General features: G+C 39.5%; 1 protein-coding gene across 9 annotated transcripts in view; it reads right to left on the bottom strand.

The window, feature by feature from the left end:
- LOC131672018 (uncharacterized) overlaps positions 1-24,131 on the bottom strand; it is a 769,953-nt gene that overhangs the window by 17,391 nt on the left and 728,431 nt on the right. Inside the window, exon 11 of one of the 9 annotated variants that reach the window (XM_058948987.1) lies at positions 18,663-18,739. The exons of the other annotated variants lie outside the window; for them this stretch is intronic. Within the exon in view, the coding sequence (XP_058804970.1) occupies positions 18,677-18,739 (63 nt within the window). The 3' untranslated portion in view covers positions 18,663-18,676. Of the gene's footprint in view, positions 1-18,662; positions 18,740-24,131 lie in introns of those variants that run through there. 9 annotated transcript variants of the gene reach the window in all.

Here is a 24,131-nt window from a genome sequence, read left to right as displayed (position 1 = left end):
CCGCTTGCATCCTGTCGGCCGGTCTAACTGGTGCGGGTGAATATACTGTTGGCCCTGTCGCGTATTGTGTTGTCTGCTGTTTCGTTGTCGAGCAGAAGATTCGTGCATGGGGATTTACGTTCGGGCTGGTTATAGTTAGATCGAAGTCCGGATCGATGAGGCTGTATGTGTCGCGAAAGTTGACAGCTTTATCTGCGCGCATCGCGTTAAACCGTGTGCGCTCATTTTGTTGTTGAACTCTTGCTTCAGCTGCTTGTAGTCTGGCGAGGAGGTTATTTTTCGTGGTCTTCAGATCTTCGTTTTGTCTTATAAGCTTGTCGTGTTCGTTTGACATAGCTTCTAAACAGTTTTGAAGATCGAGAATTTGTTGAGCCTGTGAACGTTCCGCTATCGCTGCTCGTTTTAGCTCCTCAACTGCTAAGCGTGGCATTTGTTTAGGTTCACCGCAAGGCAGATTAACCCATATGAGGTCTTCCCGATAATTTATCGTATTTGGGGTGCCTATTGTAGGTATCGATGCCTCGTGCGCGCATGTTGTGTTCGTGTTGGCATAGCGTTGTTCGCTTGAGCCTACGTTTGCTGCTGATACTATGCACGGTGGTGTTGACTGCGATGTCGGCACGTGGGCGCTCGTAATTACCGCGAACATCGGTGTGTATGTTCGTACCGCGTCTCGCATGAGTATCTCGTGTGTATTAGCTGTTGTTGTGAGAGACATGTCGCCGTTATTCGTTTCTTCTATTTCTTGGCTATTTATCATGTCTTCTTCTATGTCTTGATTAACGGCGTTAACGAGATCTTCACGCAATTCTCGCGGTAGCGCGTCTGATTTTATAAAAGTGAGACAGAGGTTATTACGCCGTGTTATCGTTTCGTGGTCCCACGCGTCTATGGTTTGTATGAAGTCTTTTTCTTCATAGTCACCTTGCAGTCGTCTATATAAGCGGTTCGCGCGTTCATACATTGTGCCGTCTACCACGAGTTCAAGATTTTCCAAAACGTTATCTATTCTATCACTTGGCAAACTTTTAATCCAATCTTTAATGTGATTGTCAATTTTTTCTTTTATAATTGTTAAGTCGGTTATATCTTTTTCGGCCATTTTTAATTTTTATAAAACTGATAACGAAAAACAATGATTTTGGGATATCCTGAAATAATGGATTTTAATTGTAGGTCGCGTAACAATTTTTAAGCAAATACGCCCGAATGTTGCCAGCACGCACAGCGGAAAATAAAAGTTGTTACGCTTGTACGCATACGTTTCTAAATACGACGAATTACGACTCTCGCTCGCACGCTATGATAAAATTTTAAGGTGCAAAAACCGAGCGCCTTGTTTTGGTTGTGCGCTGCGGCTAGCTTCTAAACGTAAACAATTTTTCTCTCGTCGCGCGCGTCGCATTCCTCGGTGGATTCTACGAACACGCGCTTTCGCTATATAATTATAATTCGGATTTTGAATTTTTCGCAAAGCTATTAAACCCATGTGTTGTTGGGCGCCATAATATAACGGGGTTTTGACCCAGCGCGGGTCACTCGTTATATAAATTACGAGGGGAATAAACAGCTCGGTGTGGGCCTCGTAATAGGCTACGCAAAACCTAGCCCAGCGGCGACAGGAACGTTGTGGTGCAGCGTCTGTTACCTTGGCCCGCGGAGAGCGTCGTGTAGTCCTATGGGCGCTTTGGAATAATCGCGAAATTTAGGTGCGAAAGCCGGACGGAACGGGATTGATTACGATAGGTAAAAGGAAGCGCAAAAGAAGGAAACAGATATACAAACAGCATCGAGTTTACTACGGAAAGTAATACAAAATTAATACGCAGCGTAAGCGGGAGAGAGAGTGGCGAAAGCTAGCGAGAGAGACATGTATTCGAGGAGGTACTTACAATAATATCTCGGCGTTAGCCCTGCAGACGATGTCCTCAGCCTCGCACGTGGCTCGCGATGACGCGCAGTGTATAGCTCGGGTGCAGTCAAGAAACGGGCGGCCTTAAAGGCTCGCACGCGTGGTCGCAGGAACTAGCCCGCCAAAGGCACTAGGGGGAATCTCGACGACGGTATCTTACACCGAGTAGACACTCGCGTACTCGCAGGCAATCGAAATGTCAGTCACAAAAGTTAGTCGCGAAAAGTCGAGTAACAAAAGGTCGCAAGCACAAGTATAGCCGCTCGTCACACGTCCACGTGCTTCGTAGTCGCCGGTACAAGAGCGAGACCTTATCGCGCGCCTCTCCGAACTCTTCTCCTCGCGCGCGTCGCGCCGGCTTCCCGAATTCTCTCTCTAGCTCGCCCTCTATTAGCGCTCTCTCTGACTTACCTTTGGCTGCCATACATGTGGGATAAATATAAGACAATTACATATATAAGAATAATCACAATTATGTATGGGGAGAGAGAGACATGTCGTTATACAATAACTTAATCATGAAAACACAATATTGCCTTAAACAGGCAAAAAAGAAAAATGTTACAAACCAAACTATTAATAGCTTGAAGCCAAGAAAAAAATGGATCACCAAAGGCATAACAAACTCATGTAAAACTAAAGAAAACCTATATATTGAATGGAAATATAATCCTCACGATACAATAAAAAAAAATAACTATAAAAATTTTATCAAAATTTTAGATAAGATAATTACAATAGCAAAAGAAAATTACGATAAAAAAATCATAGAAATGGTGCAACATGATCCTAAGAAATTATGGTCAGTTGTCAACAACAAACTAGGGAGAAATACTCAAAATAACAAAACTATTGATTACATCACGGACAAAAATAATAGAATCACCAATCCAGAAGAAATTGCAAACAAAATGAACACATTTTTTTGTGAAATCGGAACGGAACTTAGCAATAATATAATACAACCGCAAAATGCAACGCTCAACCTCCCAAAAATAAACCCGAAAACAATATTTTTAAATTTTACAAATGAACAAGAAGTAAAGAAAATAATTGGCAGACTAAAAAACAAAAAAGGAGGAGTTGATGGAATTAATTCATTATTATTAAAATCATTAATCCACTACGTATCTGAACCACTTGCACTTGCTATAAATAAGTGCATTATTAATGAAACTTGGCCTGATGCTTTAAAAGAAGCGGATATTATACCAATCCACAAATCAAAAGAAAAACATTTAGCAAATAACTACAGACCTATTTCTCTAATCTCCAACATAGCTAAAATCTTTGAAAAAATAATACATAGAAGAATTCAATCTTTCATTGACAACTGTAATTTACTTTCCACAAATCAATTTGGCTTTCGAAAAAACAGAAGCACAAAACATGCACTAAATTATATTTCAAATAACATTTATGAACAATTAGATGCAAGTAAACCTATAGCAATAACTTTTCTGGATCTTGCCAAAGCCTTCGACAGTTGACCACAAGATACTGTTACAAAAATTATACAACTATGGTATTAGGGGTAGTGCCTATAACCTTATCAAAAGCTATCTAACAAATAGAAAACAATATGTGAAGGTAAATAATGCAAGTAGCGATAAACAAATAGTAAAAATGGGTGTTCCACAAGGAACTATACTGGGTCCGCTACTTTTCCTACTATAAAAATAAATGATATAATACATAAATGATCTACTAACGATACTACCAGAAAAATCCATACTATCTTTTGCAGACGATACAGCAATCATAGCAAAAGGTAAGAATTGGAAAGAAGCTGAAACTAATATGAACAGTTATCTAAAAATAGTGGGAATTTGGCTTGCTCTTAATAAACTATCTTTGAATATAGACAAGACAACGTACATGGAATTTGGAAATTATCATCATAATGATCTACTACGCACTCTTTCACAGCATAATGACCTATGGAATTATAGCTTGGGGAGGAGCGTACACAGGTCGAATTAAAGTAATACAAAACTTGCAAAACAGACTACTAAAAATAATCTATAAAAACCAATTTGTGACACATGAATACCCACTTAACTTAGATCAATGCTTTTCATTGGAATCTCTATTATTCCACTACGATACTTTTAAGGACAAATATATTGGAAAAGAAAGAAAAACAAGATTCGCCTCAATCCAACACCCAAAAAGAACACTAACTATCAGCATAAAAAACAGTTATGTAAGAGCAATTATGTTATACAATAAACTACCAAATGACTTGAAAACAATTAACAACACGACAACTAGGAAAAACAAACTTAAAAAATGGATCAAAGGAAACCCAATATGGCAAATAGATTAAACTGCAAAAATATAAAACAATTAATTGATCTCTATGGTACTCTGTATCCGACATCGGAAGTCCATGAGGATGCAGTAGACCACAACAAATTAATACTAGATATTAGAACATTTATTTGTGCAAATAACAATTGCAATTTATCTCCAGCAAGATTAACAAACATAGAACGTGTCATCTACAAAAGAACCATGAATGCAACAACAGGATATTTCACTACAGCCAGACAGATGCTAAATAGAACATGGGATTAAAATAACAAATCATAAATATCTTTATACAAATTATTAATTAGTTGTAAGTATTAGTATTAGTTTATTAAACATGCCAGACCAGCGCACAGGAAGAAATTCCTCTGTTGGATTACATGTAATGTAATGTAATTGTATATTATTAATCATTATTAATGTATATTTACTCTGGACTTAAATAAATAATTTAAATAAATAAAATTTCCTTTGTGTGGCTTATTAAATACTTTTCAACTTCCGGCCAAACAGAATTTTCATATTTAAATACAATTTTACCACCAAGAATTTGTTTTTTTTTTTTTTTTTTTTTTTTTTTATTTTAACGTCGCTCTATTTATGTTCCATCAGTGCTAATTAGCGACGGAGGCTTGCAATGTGTTTGAGAACAAAGCACATGAAACTTTTTTCAGAGGTGCTTGTATCAGCAGGAACTGGGAATCGAACCCGGGCCTACCGGGTGCGAGTCCGCAAGAATTTGTTATTACCTGACATTTGATGAATTTCAACTTCTATTTATTCAGTAAATTATCTTTAAACTTATAATTTCTTATTAAAAACAATTATTTTTAATTTTTACTCTAAAGATCTACAGCCTCAAAAAATTTTGCATTTCCACGAACTTTTTGAAGGATAGGAAATCTATTTCGACATGCGCTGTAGGTTTTCCTGTATTCTATAAGTAATTGGCTTTGCATTGAAATCAATTTTATCAAAATCAGTCAATTCTAAGTAGAGATATTTCATTTTGAATATAATTTTTTGATGTTTTAATATAATACCACAGTGTGCGCCGTCTTCTTCGGCCTCTGCCTCTCTGGGCCTCCGTGATCTGTCGACGCTCATCTTCCAGGTACCTGACAGGCGTGATGTTCGAGACCGCGGGTGGACGCCAGAAGGAAAACCGTGGATCCAGGGCTTGAAGATGGAGGGACTTCCACGCCAACAGGCCAGGAATGTGCTCTGCGGGCCGCACTGAGGCTAAGATCTTAGCTACCTGAGCGTACTTTTACGGGATCTCTTCCTCCTCAATAACTTCTAGGAGCCCATTCATAAACCCTTTCTCTGGGGTCTTCGCCGTCACCCGATCTTCTGGCACCGTAGCCGAATCAACCTCTTTCTTCGAGGGAGTCGTCTTACGGTTTCCTGCTTGAGGAATAGCCTCAGTGGAAGGAGCCACGAGATTCCGCAATAGGAACTTCTCCAGCTCGACGTCCGCTGCTGCGCTGTTCACCTCCATGGTGAAACATTTTTCGTCGGTTGGAACTCCACCGAGGGTCAAGAGCTCCGGCTCAACGCGGACAACAACGCAGAGCGTAGAAACTTCGCCCACTATGGCAGTCAATACGAAATTGCGAACCCTAAAGCTTTATTCTCCTCTTCTGGGGCTCTCCTCGAGTAACGCCTTCTACGGCTCAGCACTCCGAGGATGCCTCACTGGGACAACTCTCGAGGGTCGGAGGAGGCGAATTCGTGGCTTGAGCCACGCTTACCTCCGCTCCGAGCTCGAGCACGTCCGCCCAACTATCCAAGACCAAACCGATCGAACTTATGTTCTCTGTCACGACCTCGGGTATCGGGGACACCGGCTCTCTCGGTCGCTGTTCTATCTGCAAAGAAAAATCAACACCGTTACTGATAATTACATTACATTTTAAAGAAAGAGAAGAAACCAAACAAATAACAAACATGTATTAATACATAAATCGACGGCTCGTACAAAATGATACTAACAATTACAGGATCTGACCCGTGACTCAAGGCGAAACGTATCATTTCAAGTCCTTAAAATGCGCCATTGGGACCTGTTGCTTATCTTTTATCTCTAACTCGTATACGTCGTCGGAAATCTTTTCAGCAATTTTTACAGACCTCCGAATGCAGGTTCTAAGCTGGTGTTTCGGCCTATCGCCGCACTTGACAACGGATGGAGCTTAAGCCAAACCAGATCCCCTTCGCCAAACGCAATATACCGGCGCTTCCTATCATACGCATTCTTTTGCCGTTCTTGAGTGCTCTCAATATATCTACTCACTAAGTCGCGTAGCGTGTTTAGACACTGCAACCTATCCTGCCAAATCTCAGAATCCACCTTCATCACGGGTACTCTTTTCTGCACTCCTCGCTTTAGGCTTTTCACCGATTGCGGGTTCCGTTAAAAGTTCAAGAATGTCGGGGAAACCTTCGTAGAGAACTGAGTCGCAGTATTAATCGTGTACCTAAATTCGTGAAGGTATTTATCCCAACTTCTGAGATCGTTATCAATAAAAATAGCGATCATAGTCTTTAGTTCTCTTTTCACTCGCTCTACGGGATTGCTCTGCTGATGATAGAGGGGACAGAACACGCCCTCCACGCCATACTCGCTTGGAGTATCCCGGAAAACCTTACACTGATATGCTTTCGCGTTATCGTTAATGAGGTAATCGAATGTTTCCCATCACAGCAATATCAACTCCTTGAACGCACGTGCGAGCGACTTTCCGTCCGCCGAACTCAACGGTTTAAGCTTTACCCATTTCGTGGATAGATCCTGAAAAACCACGATATAGCTATAACGATTCTTGCTCCTCGGCAATCCCACCACGTCCATTGCGACCACCGCTCAAGGACGTTCAATCAAGCGCCTTCCAATCAACCCCTGAGGCGCTCGTTGTTCGATCTTGTAACGTTGATACTCCTGGCACTGGTCGACGAAACTCTTCACGTCGTACCAGACGCCTCGCTAATAGTACTTCGAGCCACGCAGTCATAAGTTTTCTCCTGTCCGAAATGCCCTGCCGAAAGCGCACAGTACGCGATCCGTAGCACTCTTTCTCTATATTCGAGTGAAACCACGAGTCGCCAACATTCTTCGTTATTAGTAATTGGGTCGAGCAGATGGTCTGTCATGTACCAGTACAGCAAATCCTCCTCCACTTTCCAATTTCTGTACTTCTCAGGCCGTTCGAGAACTTCTTGGCGCCTTTGCAGGTGCCAAGAATCCTTAATAGCCAAGAGTTCACATACCTCTGTCACGCCCTTAAACTCGCGCGAGAGTGTAACTGGAACATGGTGCAAAGCACCTTTCCTATGCACGATCTCGCAATCGAGCTGTTGGAACTCCAGCACCCATCGCTCGAGTCGCCCCGAAAGGTCTCGCTTACCCAGAAGTCGAGTCAACGCGCTGTGGTCGGTCACCTCCATAAAGTGGGACCTCTCGATATACGGCCTAATTGTTTTAACTGCAAAGCGAACCGCTAAAAACTCGATATAACCATAACCGTCTACCGACACTCATGCGGATTTAGTATATGACTTGCATAACAAACTAGGTGTTCACCGTACTCAAATATTTGCACCAAGCATATGCCCACCGCGTACGAGGAACCATCGCAGTGCATATAGAACACTCGTCCAAAGTTTAGCCGCACGAGCACAGGAGCTTCCGTGAGCGCACCTTTTTACCGCTCAAACGCCTCCTGCTGCTCGCCTCCTCATACCCACGGTTGATTCTTTTTGATCAATTTTGTGAGCGGTACGTTAGTCTCACTCTTGTTCTCAATAAACCGCGTGTACCACCCTACCATACCCAAAAATCGACGCAGCTGCTCTATGCTTCTTGGCGCTGAGTACTCTAGGATTAGCTGAATCCTTTCCAGGTCGGGACGCAGGCCCTCGCAGTCTAGTCGCAAGTCGAGATATATAACTAAGGTATAAAAGGATTCCGACTTTTTTAAGTTTATCTCAAAGCTCATCTCTACTAACCTACGTAGCATTCGACCTAACCAAGTCATGTGATTCTCGAAACTGGCACTCACTACCACAAATCATCTATATACTAAAATACATTCGGCGAGTACACCGGGCAAAATAAGATGTTCATAAATCGCATAAATGTCGTGAGGGCATTTATTAGACCGATCGGAATTCTCTCGAACTCTCCCCGATACCGTAAACGTAGTGTACAGCTTGCTGCTTTCCTCTAACGAGATCTGCTAAAATGCTGACCATTAATTAATTTTTTAGAGAAAAACCGTCCCGCGCACTTAGTCCAAATTCGAATCGAGGTTAGGCATCGAATTTAGTTACTTTGCTTACCGGACGAAAGTCGAGGTAAAATTAATACGTCCTGTTTGCATTCTGAATGACCACTAGCGCGCTACTCCAATGACTGTCCGACGGTTTTACCCGCGTGCCACATTCGCATTGTTTCTTCCTGCGTAAAACTTAAGATCGGAGGGGACATTCGCCTCAGATGTGTTTTGATAGGCCGCGCGACACCGATGTCTATGATATGTTTAATCACGTTCACCATGGCTGGCGCGGCTTCGGGCGCCGACACAATGCTGTGTACGAGCGTCAATACCTGTTCTCGCTGCATATAATAATATCCGGTCAATCCCACGCACTCCACAAAGATATACGCCAACCTATTTTCGTTACTCGCAAGCGGAATCCACGTTCTCAAATCTTTTGGCCTCCATTAGCGCATCTCGATACTAAATTCTTCCATTCCCTCATTCTAAATTCGATCCCGAGTATAAGGTCGTGAGCACACCTCGCCATCACGCATGCTGTCAAGATTCCGCAGTTTCCGCCGAACTCCAGGTGCAACTGTAAATCTCCGAGTGCATCTGGTTCCTTGCCCGAGACTCCTTTCACTACTATTGTCGGAGTTTTCAGTCGCGACCTGAACCTGTTCACCAACTTCGGGCCTACGATGGTCACTTGCGCATTCTAGTCTAGCAAACCCGAGTAATTCGTGCCATTGATATTAATCATGACGAAAATGTCGACTACCGTTATATGCGCTACATCCCTATCACTCGTTTCCTCTGTGGTGGAATTTCCCGAGCATGCCTCGGTCTTCCCTTTCACTAAAACAGAAAGTGCTTCCACTATTTTTTTCGACGCATTCGGCGAAGATCTTACTTTCCTGCGGCGACTTATTCATTGCTAATTCAACTAGCGCGAGTAGTCTCAAGGAGCATCGCAACGGTTCCCTCACTGCCGGCTCGTCTCGTTCATCACCCCGCTACACTACCTTTTATTCCGCTGGAAGGTCTAAGGAGCATAAGGAGCATATTCGTGGTCTGCTCGAACTGGCCCCTGTTTAGCGCTTTATCTGTCCTGTTTGGGTTTTCGTTTTCAACGATACAGTCCAACTCGCCGTGACCAGAGCATTGCGGTTCATCTAACCCTACGCTCCTCTTCCCCGTTAACTCAGGCTTTCCTAATACCACCACCTTCTCGGATCCCGTTAAGCTTCGTGGTTCCTCTGGTGCCGCGCCCCCTGATTAGACACGGTTCAAAGACACCTTGCTCGGTGTGACTTCTGCCCAACGTACGACCACTCTAGTGCGAGCACGGACAAACGGCAATCTCGTGACCTACTCGTCCCTCCTACCGATTCTAATAACTCCTCACTATCGATGTCGGCTACACCTAACTGGATCATACTTATTTAACAGATTTTCCCAAAAGCTTGACCTAAAACTTTTCTTTCTTTCATTTCGCGTGCGCGATCGAGCACTCTCCGACCGCTCAACCAGTGCGACTTCGACCTTCTCTTTCTTTACTGCTGTCGCATTCGCAGATATTCAGCCGGGTCTCCATATGCTCTTATATGCCGCGTCAGCTACGAGCATGTTATCGGGGGCCGGCGGTGACCACCAGCGCTTCTTTAGATCGCGTTGCCACTCATGCAGTCTACTCGCTTCAATTCTCTCATAGACGCGAATAACTTCCGATACAGTACTCTCGCGAACGTCGGGTGCAAGCCTTGCTTGCAGATGCTCATTTGCCTCTTCTCCAGTGGGGGATGGTCAAAACGCCTAATTATACACTGGAACGCGGTGATGTAGTTGCTCAAGGATTCACCTTAGGCTTACGTCCGTAAGCGCAGCTCCTGGTACAAGCCTGATTGCCTTCAATTCCTACCGACTTCCTCGTTCAAGTCTTCTAAAATCTCATCGAGGTTGAACCAGTTTACCTTGTTATTTCGGTACCACAACGCTGCCTTCCCCGAGAGAACCACGCCCACCGCTTCAAATACCTCACCATCATCCAAGCCATAAAAATTTTGGCATCGCGTCAATTCCCTTATGAATCCGTCCGCATCCGCGTTACCTCCATCGTTAAATTTGAGCGACCAGGCGCTCACTGCGTCAGCTGGTTTACCTTCTATATGCCGACGCGGCGCGCGGTTGTTCGCTCTCGCTCACCGTCTCTCTCGGTCCCCTCCATGCCTCTCTGGTATAGGCGCACGCGTGTCATTCTCATCCGAGCCCGATGAGTCGTCGGCACTTTCTTCCTCCTCGCTTTCAGTTCGTATCCTTCGGCGCGAGCGCCCTTCACGATGGTCCTCTGCCCTGTGCCCGATCTTTTCGTCTTTAATTCTGACAGACCGCCCTTCTGCGAAAAATTTCTCAAAAAATTTCGTTCAAACTTTTAGCCGGGCCCGCTGACTCTCCCAAAGTAATTGATGAGCTCGACTCTCGTCCGATGTTAATTGGTACTTCCACTGCAGCCTCGCTCAATTCCTCATACAAAAACAATTCCTGCTCGTTTTACCTCTCCAATAGAAGGGAACGATTTTTTACCCGGCGCTCGCGCCTCTGGGGCTCGAGCAGTCACTGGCGCAACGGATACCCTACGCGATATCTCATCGGCGTGAACTCCTATCGTAGCCTCCTCCACACGATAGAAACCGAACAGGGCCTGTCACACTTCCCTACATATGTGTAAACGTGGCAGCTGCGCAAACGCGCCCCACACCTGGTCCAAGATGCCAGACTCGTCCTCCTGTCAACAATACTGGGCACCAGGATACTGAGCCGGCTCTTCGATGGTACTCGCCGCCAGCGCTCCATCCGAGGACGGCAAATCGGCGCTCTCCACCTGGTTATCTTTTGCGTTGAGTCCGGCCTTCTGAGTACGCGCCATAGCGCGACGTGACTCTATGCGTCGCGACGGTGCGCGTGGCCGGTCACGGCTCACCGCGGGTTCGGTCTGGCCTTCCACTCGCCGGACCTCGGCCTCATCGTCACTCGGCGTCTCGGTCATCGTAATTTCTCTTGACTCCTCATGGAGAATGCTATCGGGCGGTCCTCCGACAAAACCGGACGCAAAGTCTCCAGGATCCAGCGGCGGATTTAGCTCCGATCTCTCACAGGCAACAATCTCTCGTAGTATGCGGTCCTGCAGTTCCTCGTACGTGCCAGCAATACTCAACTGGCTCTTCTGCAATAGGGCCATGAGTTCAACCGGTGGGGTCGCGGTAATGCGCCGTTTCAACGCTTGCACGCCTCGATCCCTCAAGATCTTGCGCATCGCGGGATTAACCAATCGAGGTGGTGGCATTGCGGCATGATTTTCACACGCACAACCTGTGCCTTATGCGCTGCACGATACCTCCTGACACAAATGATCCGTCCCTGACGCGCGCCACCAGCAAGATCCATGACCTACACCTATACTAACGCGACACAATTTTTCAATCCACAACGCACTGACCCTACACAACAAAATTCCTCGAATTCAAAATGAATAAGTGCATTTCAAACCGCACACCATTTCTCTTCACCCAAAAATCTGCCAAGTTTACAGCTTTCTCACAAAAGATGCCATGTGACACTACTATGCGCGTTTGGAGAATAATCGTATTTGATGATTTCCACGAGCCCTGTAATGAGCCTGTGCCCCAGCGTCGGGTCACTTTTTTTTTTTTTTTTTTTTCAAGGGGAAGGTACAGGAGGTTCTTTCGCTCAACTGCAACAGTGACGATGGGCGTCGTCACGAAGTTGGTGTAATGGATGATAGCTCGAGAGGAAGAGAATGATGGGTGTACACAGAAATTACTCTCAATAAGCTTCGACTATATTTATTACTAATTAACGGATACAAAATTAGAGATACGACGCTGATTAACGCCTCGTTTTCTACGGTCGCGTACCTTCGCTCGTGTGGAAGGACGCACGGGGGCACGAGACAAAGATAAAATTGAGAAGTACTAAAGGAGGGCTTCGCCGTTATCGCAGTGCTCACGGATAATCGCTGTTGTTGAGGTACAATAACATTTTGAATAAATTTTTTTTGAAAAACTGAGTACGATATACTAAAGAAACACTTTTATTCTCTAAAACAATTTTTTAAAATTTGTAATATCTTTTTACCTGTTTAAGATCGTCATTTGAAGTTTACTGTTATAGCAATTTCGTTAAAGCCTAAAAATAAAGTGAGTCATTAAAAAAATCGATGTAACGTATTTTATTGTCATTGGGATCAACGAATCTATATTCATCATAGAAACTGCACCATAACTTCAGAATCTTATTACGGACCCCTATGAGACGTTTTTTTTACAGATATAAAGCTAGTGTAGATGATTGAAATAGTATTTTTTATAGGACAAAGTATTACTGGACACCTTTAAATACCTAACTTATATCCACTAATACCGTAGGCGTTTGAGCAGACGTCGGTTTAACGATCAATACTTTAACCTAAAGCGGCGCAAAAGACTCTTACAATCTAATTTCCTTGACTCACGAAGCCGGTAACTTGCTGGTTTTCAACCTCCGACCCTTAGAATAGGAAGAATACATTAACCAAGTTTTACCAGCTAGAAAAAATTACAATCGGTACAAAGAGAGTGGAAATACAGTATGACTGAAAAAAATTGTACTGAAATCTAATTACATTGTTTTTCAACACATAATCTACGAACTCTAACTCACCAAATCCCTCAAACTATAAACAAATGTCGAATGTTTATAGCAGCAACGTCCGTTTCCAGAACTAACTGCGAGAAGGTATCGATTACTGAGACCTCTTTTTTGTTTTTGTTTTCTTTTTTTAATTTTACTAATATTATTATTTTTAACATTTTAAACAATATACTGTTAGTATTACGTACGATTGTTGTAATTTTATTGTTCCTGAAAATACTTGAGTGAAAAGTTACTATTTAAAAAAATCAGTATCTTAGGTTTTTATTTAGGCAGAAATCTAAGCTTATAAGCCTTCATTCATGCACAGTTATTATATCATCACGTTTGAGTAACCAACAGTAGTCAGCTATTATAACAGAATCCCATCATCCTGGAAACCTAGATTTAATAGCTAGTAGGTTCTGGTGAAATTTCTCTTTCTGCTAATCACTTATATCACCTAAATTTTCATTCGGAAAGAAATTGAAATGGTTATGCAAAAAATGTAGTTTTTGACTCATACGGCATCCTAGATCTTGAAATTTTTTTAACATATCTTTTACAAGCTCTATATAATTATTTTCTTTTTTATTTCCTAAGAAACTATTTATGACTTTTTTAAATGCAAACCATGCATTTTTTTCTTTGATAGACATAGTTTTCTTGATATCGTCATCTTTACACAGCAATTTAATTTGAGGTCCAATAAAAATTTATGATTTTATTTTTGCGTCACTAAGTTTTGGAAATTTTTTATGTCAATACTGAAAACATGCATTTGATTGATCAAGCGCTTTTACGAGCTGCTTCATTAGACCTAATTTTATATGCAGTATAGGTAAGAGAATTTTTTTTGGATCAACTAACGCTTCGTGAAGGATGTTCATGAATCCAGGTATCAGACTCTTCCTACTAGGCCAGTTTTTTTTATCCAGTGCTCCTTATCAGATCTGCTATCCCACTCGCGGATAAAATATAGGTATTTGGTGTATCCACTTTTTTGGCCTAGAAGAAAGGATAGGACTTTAAAATCACCGCATATCTTCCATTTATGTTTTTTGTAATCTATTTTTTATATTTCTCATCTAAAACTGAATATCCGTCCCTATTGAATATTCAATAGGAACACACGCATACAGATTTCCATTATGAAAGAGAGCTGTCTTCAAACTGCGGGTAGAGAAATCTATAAAGTCTCTACTCTTCTGAATTATAAGTTTTAAGACCTAAAGCAGCCATTAATCCTGAAACATCGTTGCAAAAAGTTAATGATTCCGCCTCCGTAAAATATTTTAGAAATTCTTCTTCACGATTTTTGTACCCAGTAAAAGTTACTTCGGAAAAAACGCACCTTTTTCTTACAATCTTGAAACTAACAGCATCGATTCTTCTTTCGAATTCCCTAAATCTCTATTTAAGTCATTCAACTCAGCCTTTGATTTTATGAATAGGAATAGGATTTTTAGGCGTATGAGGGTAGGACTTGTAAGAGATTTTACGTTTGCATATTTAATAGTGTGTTTATTTTTGCTATTGAAGGTACTGATTTATTTACCACTGTGGCATAAACAAAATCAATGTGATTTTTTGGTTCTCGCCATACTATGGGAGTGCCAAATGACATACACTTTATTTTTCCATTTTTCCAGTGTGTTAAACTTACTCTGCACGTATCGTAAATCATGTTATGAATCCAAGATTTATTTAAATTGGTCAATTCATTATTAAAATATTCTATGTACAATAATTTGATAGATGTTGTTATAGATTTACGTTGTTTAGTTGGGACGAAATCACCAGAGACATAACAAAATTTCTACGGGTCATTCATACACTGTCGTGAAGACATTTCTTATGAAAATTTAAGTTTTTGACTTAAAATAATATCTAAAAAGCTGTTTAATACGAAGTGCTAAGAAAATGTCTTAATTACGTTAATGACATCTGAAGATTTTTAGTTTATTGCATTGATAGGAACAGAGTTAGTATTTTCAGTTTTCAAACTAACTTAATATAAATGATGAAGGTCTGTCATTCACAAAGATACAAGCACTTGATATAACGAAAAATGCAAGGACAAAGATTTCCAATTTTATTGAAAATAAAATTCTAATTAAACAATAGCAACTTTACTACTTTATGAAGTGAACATAAATAAGAAGTAACAATAAGTAAATAAAAATAAATAAGAAAGAAAAATGAAAAATAAATAAATATAATTAAGTAAGAAACAGAAATACCAAATAAATATAAACGCTTGAATTGTACCGGAAAACAAAAACAATTGATTTTATCTTTGTAAGGATTTCTCAATATTTTGAATACTTATCCGTTAACCTGCCGCTGAAACACGATCTCTAACATGGATAGTAGTATTTGCACTGCTAGTATCAAGTTAGAACTATATCGTTCGACTGCATCCTTTGAGCTCTCCAGTGAAGTAGAGCAAATTCTGCTATTCCATTAGACGACGATGAGAACCATCTAGTGGATGTAAAATGAACTTGTTAGAATAGTACCTGCCTCAAAGTTACCCGGTTCGTGGGTCAAGTAAATTAAGTTGTAAGAGTCTTTTGCATCACTCTAGGTTAAAGTGTTTATCGTTGAACCGACGTTTGGTCAAATGCCTACGGTATCAGTGGATATAGGTTAGGTATTTGTAGGTGTTTAGTAATACTTTGTCCTATAAAAAGTAATATTTTAATCATTCACAGTAGCTTTATATCTGTAGAAAATACGTCTCATGGGGGTTCGTAATAGGGTCCGTAATAGGATTATCAGGGAGGTTATGGTGCAGTTTCGATAATGAGTATCGATTGGATGATTCAAATGATACTAAATACGTTACATCGAGTTTTTAAATAACTTACTCTATTTTCAGACTTTAACGAAATTGCTATAACAAAAAAAGGGTTTTAGAGGGTAAGAGTGCTGCTTTACGATAGCGTGCTCAGCTTTCCAAAAAAAAAATTTATTTAAGATATTATTGTACCTCAAAAATAGCGAAATACGGTATTTGTACAATTTTAGGTTAGGATATTTAAAAAACTTGATATGATTGAGTAATTTTAAGGTCAGATTTAAATTCAGCGATCCAAAATCTACCGGAAATAACTAGGCTCATCAAGTTTCACGACGGACTGTGTAATAAAAACAATCTGCTTACGGTTACACAGCTCGGCATTCTACCAATTGAGCCACGACCATTCCAATATAAATAAATTAACAAAAAATTTATTACTTAAAAAATTTATTAATTACCAAAAATAAATAAATAAAAATTTAGCAATCGACTGTGTCAGGTATCACCTTGTCATCAACGTCTTTTCTTCTTGGATGGTACAGTTGAAGCAGTATCGGCATCGGAGCCCTTGGTGATGATAATCCATCGTCATCTATATAACTAATGCCCTGTTTATTGATTTAAGGTGCAGATTAGCGGTTAAGGGCGTTGAGAGTGAATAAGCATGCAGGCGTACGAAGTGGGGAAGGGAGAGAGAGAATATTATCTTGGATTAGTGAGACATCGGTAGTAACAGCGAAAAAGATAATTTATATTCAGCAACGTACGAGTAGATTGTAATTCTGACTGACTGGTGATATGGTGAGCCGTGTTGTCTTCGGTCTCTGCAACACACCCATCGACGTTCGCGTCAACACCGACGCCCGAGACTACTGGAAAAAAAGAAGTGGTAACTAGAGGTGACTAGTACAGCATGAGCTTACGTCTCTTTCTTCACTCTCTCCGTTTTCTCGCGAAAGCACGCTTGACGATTGTGGTGTAGCAGACTCTGGATGACCTGTTGTTAAGCGGTGAACAAAAACGCAACCGCTTAGTGATTTGTGGTTATCCGAGCCTGCCGAAGAGACTCACCACTGCATGTCTAGAAGAAATGTCGATTTGCAGTGGGTAAGCGCTTCTTCGTGAACTCCGCTTCTCCTCAGACGCTTATCTGGGCAGGGCTTGACGAAAAGTTTTTGTTGTTTTTTCCATTATTATTATTATTATTATTAATATTCTTTTTTTGTTTGTTTTGTAAAGGGAGAGCCGGTTTTCATAATAAAATTTTTCCGCCATTTTATTTAATAATTATTTACGCGGGGATTTGGAAGGAAAAATGCTTCAACTACTGAACAACCTGTCGAGCATGCAGGTTGCGATGTTCGCATGTGAAAGAGCCTGAGAATGGAAAAAGAAATAACTTAAAATTCAATTAAATAGCTTATAAAAATCCGAAATTATTTCTTTATTAACAATAACAATAAAGTATATATGTATAAAAAGAGATCAAAAGAACTTACAAACAAATAAGCAAAAATCAAGAAACGCAATACAGATTCCCGTAGAAGTTTTCGGGCGAAGCGGTGTTCTCGGAGAAATGTTCAACCGTTGCAAAGCGGCAATTCTGTACGGCAGGCAACGGTGAGCCTTTTCGGCAAACTTGGAAAAAACAAAGGTTGTTCTGCGGTCGCAATCTTGCACACCATGAAGCATCCGATTGTCCAGAGTCCATGACACCACGACTATCATGCGCGCATTCAAACTGATTCTTGAGAAGCGGAAAGAGAGAGAAGAGCTCACACTGTGTCGGTTGCCCTAGCTGACACACCTTTCCTTCCAATAGACTTAGGCATCGGGGTGATGGAGTAAACACTGATGGTTGTGCTATAAAGACCGGGAACGATCTGGTTCACCAAATCACCGGTCAACAAACTAAAACTAAGATTCCTGCTGCAATCTGTGGCGCACACCAAATTCACACCAGTCCTCTGCGCTGCTGTCAACGATGACACTCCGAGCCGAATCTTCACGTACAACAACTCTCTGCTACCACCGGTCTTACCCCGAGTCGAATCTTCACGTACAATAATTATCGCTCCTCATCCTTCATTCTCTTATATATTCTTTCTTTCCCTCTCCCGCGCGCCTTTTCACCTCCATGGCCTGCCAGAAGCTGTGCAGCTCTAATCCTGCCTATGCTGTTAATCCATCAGCTCAAATTATACAAACCGGACAATAGTAATGCGCTAACGTAATTACGTACATCGATGCCCGTCTCAACGATAGCACGCGCGGACAGCGAAAGGACAATGACGACGGAGAAATCGATACTAAACAGTTTTCCCCGTGACAGTTTTTTTTCTGTATTTAAATTTGCAAATTTCTTTTATATTTTCTTTCCTTTGAAAATTAATAAAGTTTTAAATTGTAACAGTAGGGTATAACCTTGATTTCCTTTTTCTTTCCGTCCCAAGCTCTCTCACGCGTGAATGTTGCAACCTGCACGTCCGACAAGTTGTTCAGTAGCCGAAGCATTGTATCTTCCGAATCCCCGTGTAAATAATTTAGTAAATAAAGTCACGGGTAAATATTTATTGTAAAATCGACTCGCCCTTGAAAAAATTAAAAATGAATATTTTTAATTTCTTTTACAAACTAATTTGACTTACACTGATATAATCTACAAAATAATTTAACTTACAAATCTGGGATGTTTCATAATTTCCCGCACCGTTTGATATCCACGATCCAGTTAGAACTGATGATGGAAATGGACAGCTGTAAACAAAAAAATTATTATTTAAATCATAACAAAATTTTAAGCAAAAAAATAGTGTAAGAGGAAGAGTGAGAAAGATTGTAAAAGAGAAATATGCAAACAAGCAAATGAAGGTTGTACAAGAAAAAATACAGTGGAGAAATGGTAGTTAAAATAAAAGTGAGAAATGCGGAAGTGATCGAAAGAAGACGACAGAATAAACAAGTAAAATTAATTTCTTTAATTTCGTTCTATTTATCGCCTTTTACTATATCATTTAATTCAACGCACTAATAAAATTTTTTTTATGAACCTATTAGTTGCAACGATAATAATCGATTGAGGGAATCGAGCCGTTCGCGATTCGGTAGCGATCGCGACACGCGAGCTAACTGATTGAAGAGAGAGGGGGCGAGCGCGCTATTTTGGAAGGGCAGTAAGCCTGAGCCAGTGTCCAGAACACATTGTTTGTGTTTTCGAGTGACGAAAAAGAACAGTAACAACTATGAGTGAGGTGCCAACTTACATTACCCCAAGATAAGCAGCTAAATAATAAGTAGCCAGCGCATCATTGCCGGAACTGCAGCAATATAAGTAGTACCAGCTCCTAGCAGGGAACAGTGCGAAGAGCGGCGTTGCATTAGGGAGTTCAGGACCCCAAACGAAAGTTGGAAAGTTAACGCTTACGGCTGATCACCGTAACCTCAACGAAGGGTAGGTGCACCTACTTTATTTACGTGTTCATTTAAGATAGATTTGTATAATATATATATTATTAAAATACTATCATGTTTGATAAAATATCTTTCTTGCGTTAGATTAAATAGGGCAGTAAGTATATCTATTCAAAACAAACTCAGGCTTATAATTAACAATTAAAAATAAAGAAATCCTCTTTAAACTACTAATTAATTATAAATTATATTACACATTTAAAATCAAGGAAAAAAATCTTACATGCAAGGAAAACTAAAAAATAGAAAGAGAGAAAAAGTACTTACATTATTAACGGTGAAGGTGTCAGCGGCATCTTGATTATCGGCTTACGATATCGGCATGTGATATCGGTAATAGTATTCGAGGTTATTCTTCGTTATCCGTTTCCGGTGTTGAGCAGGCTAACTGACATTTTTGATCCGAAGGCAAAAATGACATAAAAAATGACAAGTATGTCAAAGTCACCACCAAGCAAATAAGTAGTCCAAGTATAAAAATGAACTACATCTCAGTAGCAGTCGCATTCAACTATTTGCAACAAGCGTATTCTTGTTAAAAAAGAAGTCGTAAGAGTTTTTTGTAATGCAATCGTCTGAAATTCTACAACGATTCTAAGCGACAACATGATGAACTACAGGTAATTAATTTTTCTGATACGAAAATAATTTATATATTTTCTTATAGTCATATTTCATTTTTTTTTTGATTTGAGCAAACGAGACTGAATAGTTTCACTGCTGAATGGTTTTGCAAATATGTGCAACGAACAAATCTAGCCGCAGCTGGCTTTTGTTATACGGGTTAGATTGATCGGAAGTGCTGCTTTGAATGTTGTATAGAAATTTCTCGCTGGAAAGAAGATAACGACCCTATATCATCACATCAGCAATAGGCTGGTCGATGTCGTTTTATTTGCAAAATATTCTGCGGTAATGTATTGATTGGATCGAACCCTGTATCAATATCGCCACGAAAAAGTAAGAAGGTTTGTGGAATGTTGAGTAACATCTTAGATTAGCAGTATACCTATAAAGAACTTAAATGTAACTGCCAATGTTAGCATCAGTAAATAATATCATTCAAGAGCTTGCTGATTTAAGTTCAATGGAAAAACTAACAAGTACAACAATTAGTATAGCATCAGTTTGTCAACAACTTATACGAGATCTGTCCTAAAAGTATCAGACCTACCTCGATTTCTCGGCGCTTGATTTAATTTTTGTCATCCGGAGGCTGGTATCCTTTAAAATAGTCCCTATTTGATTGAATAAGATGCTCGTATCTATGTTTCCACTTCTTAAAGCACTCTTGAAAGTCAGACTTCGGAATCGCCTTTAGTGCATTCGTAGCATTAGTTTCAACTATCTCAAGTATTTCAACTATGTATAGTCTCTTTATCGTCGAATCAATGTCTCTTAGCAGCATTTTCAATCAAGGAAACAGCCAAAAGTCGCAGGGAGCTATATCGGAAATATTTGAAGACTGGAGGAGCTGCACAACACTGTTTCAATAAATACTATTGCACAAGGTTTGATACGTGCGCTGGAGCATTGTCGTGATAAAGAAGCCAGCCATCGGTTTCCCAAAGTTGCGGTCGCTTTCTCTTAATTGCATCATGCAATTTTTTAAAACTCCAACGTAGTACTCTTTGTTGATTGTCTGGACTGTAAGAGCATATCCATGTTGCACAACGCCCTTATAATAAAAAAAAAACAACATTTAGGGGTCACGGTGGCTCTGTGGGTAAGAGCCCAGGCTTCTGTGTAAGAGGTCGCGGGTTCGAGCCCCGGATATGTGAAGATTTTCAGAAATGAAATTTTCATATGTGTGTTACTGTGATTCCGGTGGTTCCGATTCCACCTTAAACTGTAGGTCCAGTCATGATTGTGTTAAACTTTATCCTCCTACATCATTTAAAAAAATGATAGAAAAGGTGAGTTTGCATATTCATGACTATAGGGAACCAAGACTAATGCGTACAGGTACTTAGTTTACCTCTGCAGCGTTCCACGTGGACGTAGTTCTTGAAGTAATAACAATAACAATAACATTAACTTGATGTTGCTTCGACTTTGACGGGCTTTTTTTGACCAAGGCACGGATGGAAGTTTCTACTACATAAATTGTTGTTTTGTATTAAGATCGTAAGCAAGCCATTACCTAGATTGAAGCAAAATTTTAAGCAAATTCGTTGTTTTATTCGTTCTGCCATTTTTAGCAATAAACCATTACGACGAACGCAAAAAAAGTCGTTATAAACAATTACACATTGCGCGAGAACTAAGACATTTGACGTTCGAGAACTAAGAAAGTTGAGTTGCTGGTAACGTTCATACCTTCCAGAGGTCGCCTGAGTCTCTCCACGCGAAGATATGAACGTGGGTCGGATACTTTTGGGACAGCCCTCGTACGCGATTTCGAAAAGATTTTTATTAAAAACAATACAGATACAGAAGAAGTAATTGGAAAGTCAGGACGAGATACAGCTGATATCTTACGATAGCTTGAACTTAATGAGTTCAAAATATGTTTCAATGCGAGAATTGGTATAGTCTCTTTATAGTCTCTTTTTTCTCCATGTAAACATATTGTTTTATACAGCATGCACAGCAAAACTTAATGATTGTCCGATATGTCGCCAAACAATTACGAGACATGCTTATTTTGTATAAATTTTTGTCAATAAATCTATATTGTCAATAAATTATCTATATTTTTTTTATAAATCTACTCAATTGATTTTCAAATAAAAATAGGAAAAAAATTAAATATATCAAATTGTTCTAATAACTTTATACTGATCTACTCACTTAAAAATTAAAATTAAAGTTGATTAAAATCATGATGAAATACTATTAATTATTTCTTATTGCTAAAATATCTATTATTTTTCCATCATTTGTAAGGGTAATGAATAATCTTCAGAGAAACAATATATTTCAATTATTTTATTTATTTCTAAGATATATAAAATTTCATACAAAAAAATGTAATTATAAGTCATCATTAATTGAGATTTTGACGAGAAAGCATCCATTTGGTAATAGCAAGCGCGTTTTTGTAGGCACATGATCGGTTTGGTGGATACTTGGCATGGTAGGTACTGCATGAATAAAATACTAGGTTTGATAGTTTCTTGAATGAAGGACAACCTTCATTCAATTCTTCAACGTTGAGCACAGTCGTTCTTTAAAAAATAAAATAATAATAATAAGATATAGATGATACTTTATAATTATATGTAAAAGAAAGGAAAAAAAGTTACTTTTGCATTGATCAGCAAAGATCTGAACTAATTTGCTTTTCCGAGAACTTTGGCAAAGATAGAAGCTCCGAATAGATTTTTCTTAAATTTTTCGAAGTTCGTAAAATCTGGTGATTTACTTTACGATCACCAAATCCTATAAACGTTCTCAACCAACCAACGATTTTCGGATTGTTTTTATTCAATAACAACCTCTACAGATAAGATGGTTTGAATAGAAAGATCGAAGGTGTTACATACTCTTCTCATCCATGAAAGTCTTGAAGCCTTAAATATCTACAACAAACTACATCATGACTGCTTAAAAAATATTTGGATGAGCGTTTTTTATACATAGCTTGCAATCATCATTTTTCACCCATAAATTTATTTTTGATAAATAAGATTATTTTCCTCTAAAATAATATTTCGTGATACCCCATCATAATTTTTTAACCAATTCACTCCCCCCCCTTATGGCTCTTACAACCAGAGTAGACTAGTGTTCGATAAAATGTGAGACGTTTGTTAAATTTGATGAATTGTTCGCTTGCATCATTGTGAACTATAGTAAAAGAAATATCATTTACGCAATGTTATAATTCCACATCATGACTCAGTATTTCAAGAACACTGCTTTAATACTTTTGCATACATATCGCTTTGCGAAGGATAGTGATGTGACCGTTGAAGATATCAAAAGATGGTTGAAATTAGGTTCGTTGGCATTGCAAAAAGTTGATGAACTTGTTCAAATGTCAAACTTAATCGTAGCTAGCAAACATCAATTGCAGACAACTATGTGCACAATTAGAAGTATTTTGCATGTACTCTATGATTATAAAATTATACTTGTATCGCAGTCTATTATTATCCAATTTACTGCTATAATAACACGTAAAGAAGCTGCAGCATCGCAATCATCATCAAACTTTTGAATGTGGTTAGCACTGGTAAGAAACGATCGAAGCCAATTAATATTTTAAGTAAAACGATAAATATAACTCAAGATGCAACAGTTCATTGGAGTGATATCAATAGTCCTCTTAAAGATCGAATTAAGACTGGTTTGATTACCAATCTCAGGCCTTTAGATTTGACTATGTTTTTGAGATATGCTAAACGATATTTTCGTGCTAAAATCAATAAAGCCTTGGAGACGTATAATTCTATAAAAGTGAATGTTATATTAGATGCTGAGTATGTAGTTACAAAAAATGATAAAATAACACTCGATGCATATAAATAATAATAATAATATATAATACGGTTAATAATACGGTTTGTCTTAAAAAAGTACATCATGTTTAAAAATTTAATCAGAGTGGAGCGTTGAACAAATTGATTTGAACTGTGACATGCGTAAACAGACAAGAAATAAGTAGTTGAATTTATCGAGGTACGCATACAATATTAAATATTTCCGTAGACTATTTCGGTATCCTTTTTCA

Source organism: Phymastichus coffea, unplaced genomic scaffold (assembly GCF_024137745.1).
Source record: "Phymastichus coffea isolate CEN01 unplaced genomic scaffold, Cenicafe_Pcof_1.1 PCOF00011, whole genome shotgun sequence".
Classification (NCBI taxonomy): Eukaryota; Metazoa; Arthropoda; class Insecta; order Hymenoptera; family Eulophidae; genus Phymastichus; species Phymastichus coffea.
The sequence above is the reverse complement of the archived record's forward strand: the minus strand, read 5'-3'. Positions and strand labels throughout refer to the sequence as shown.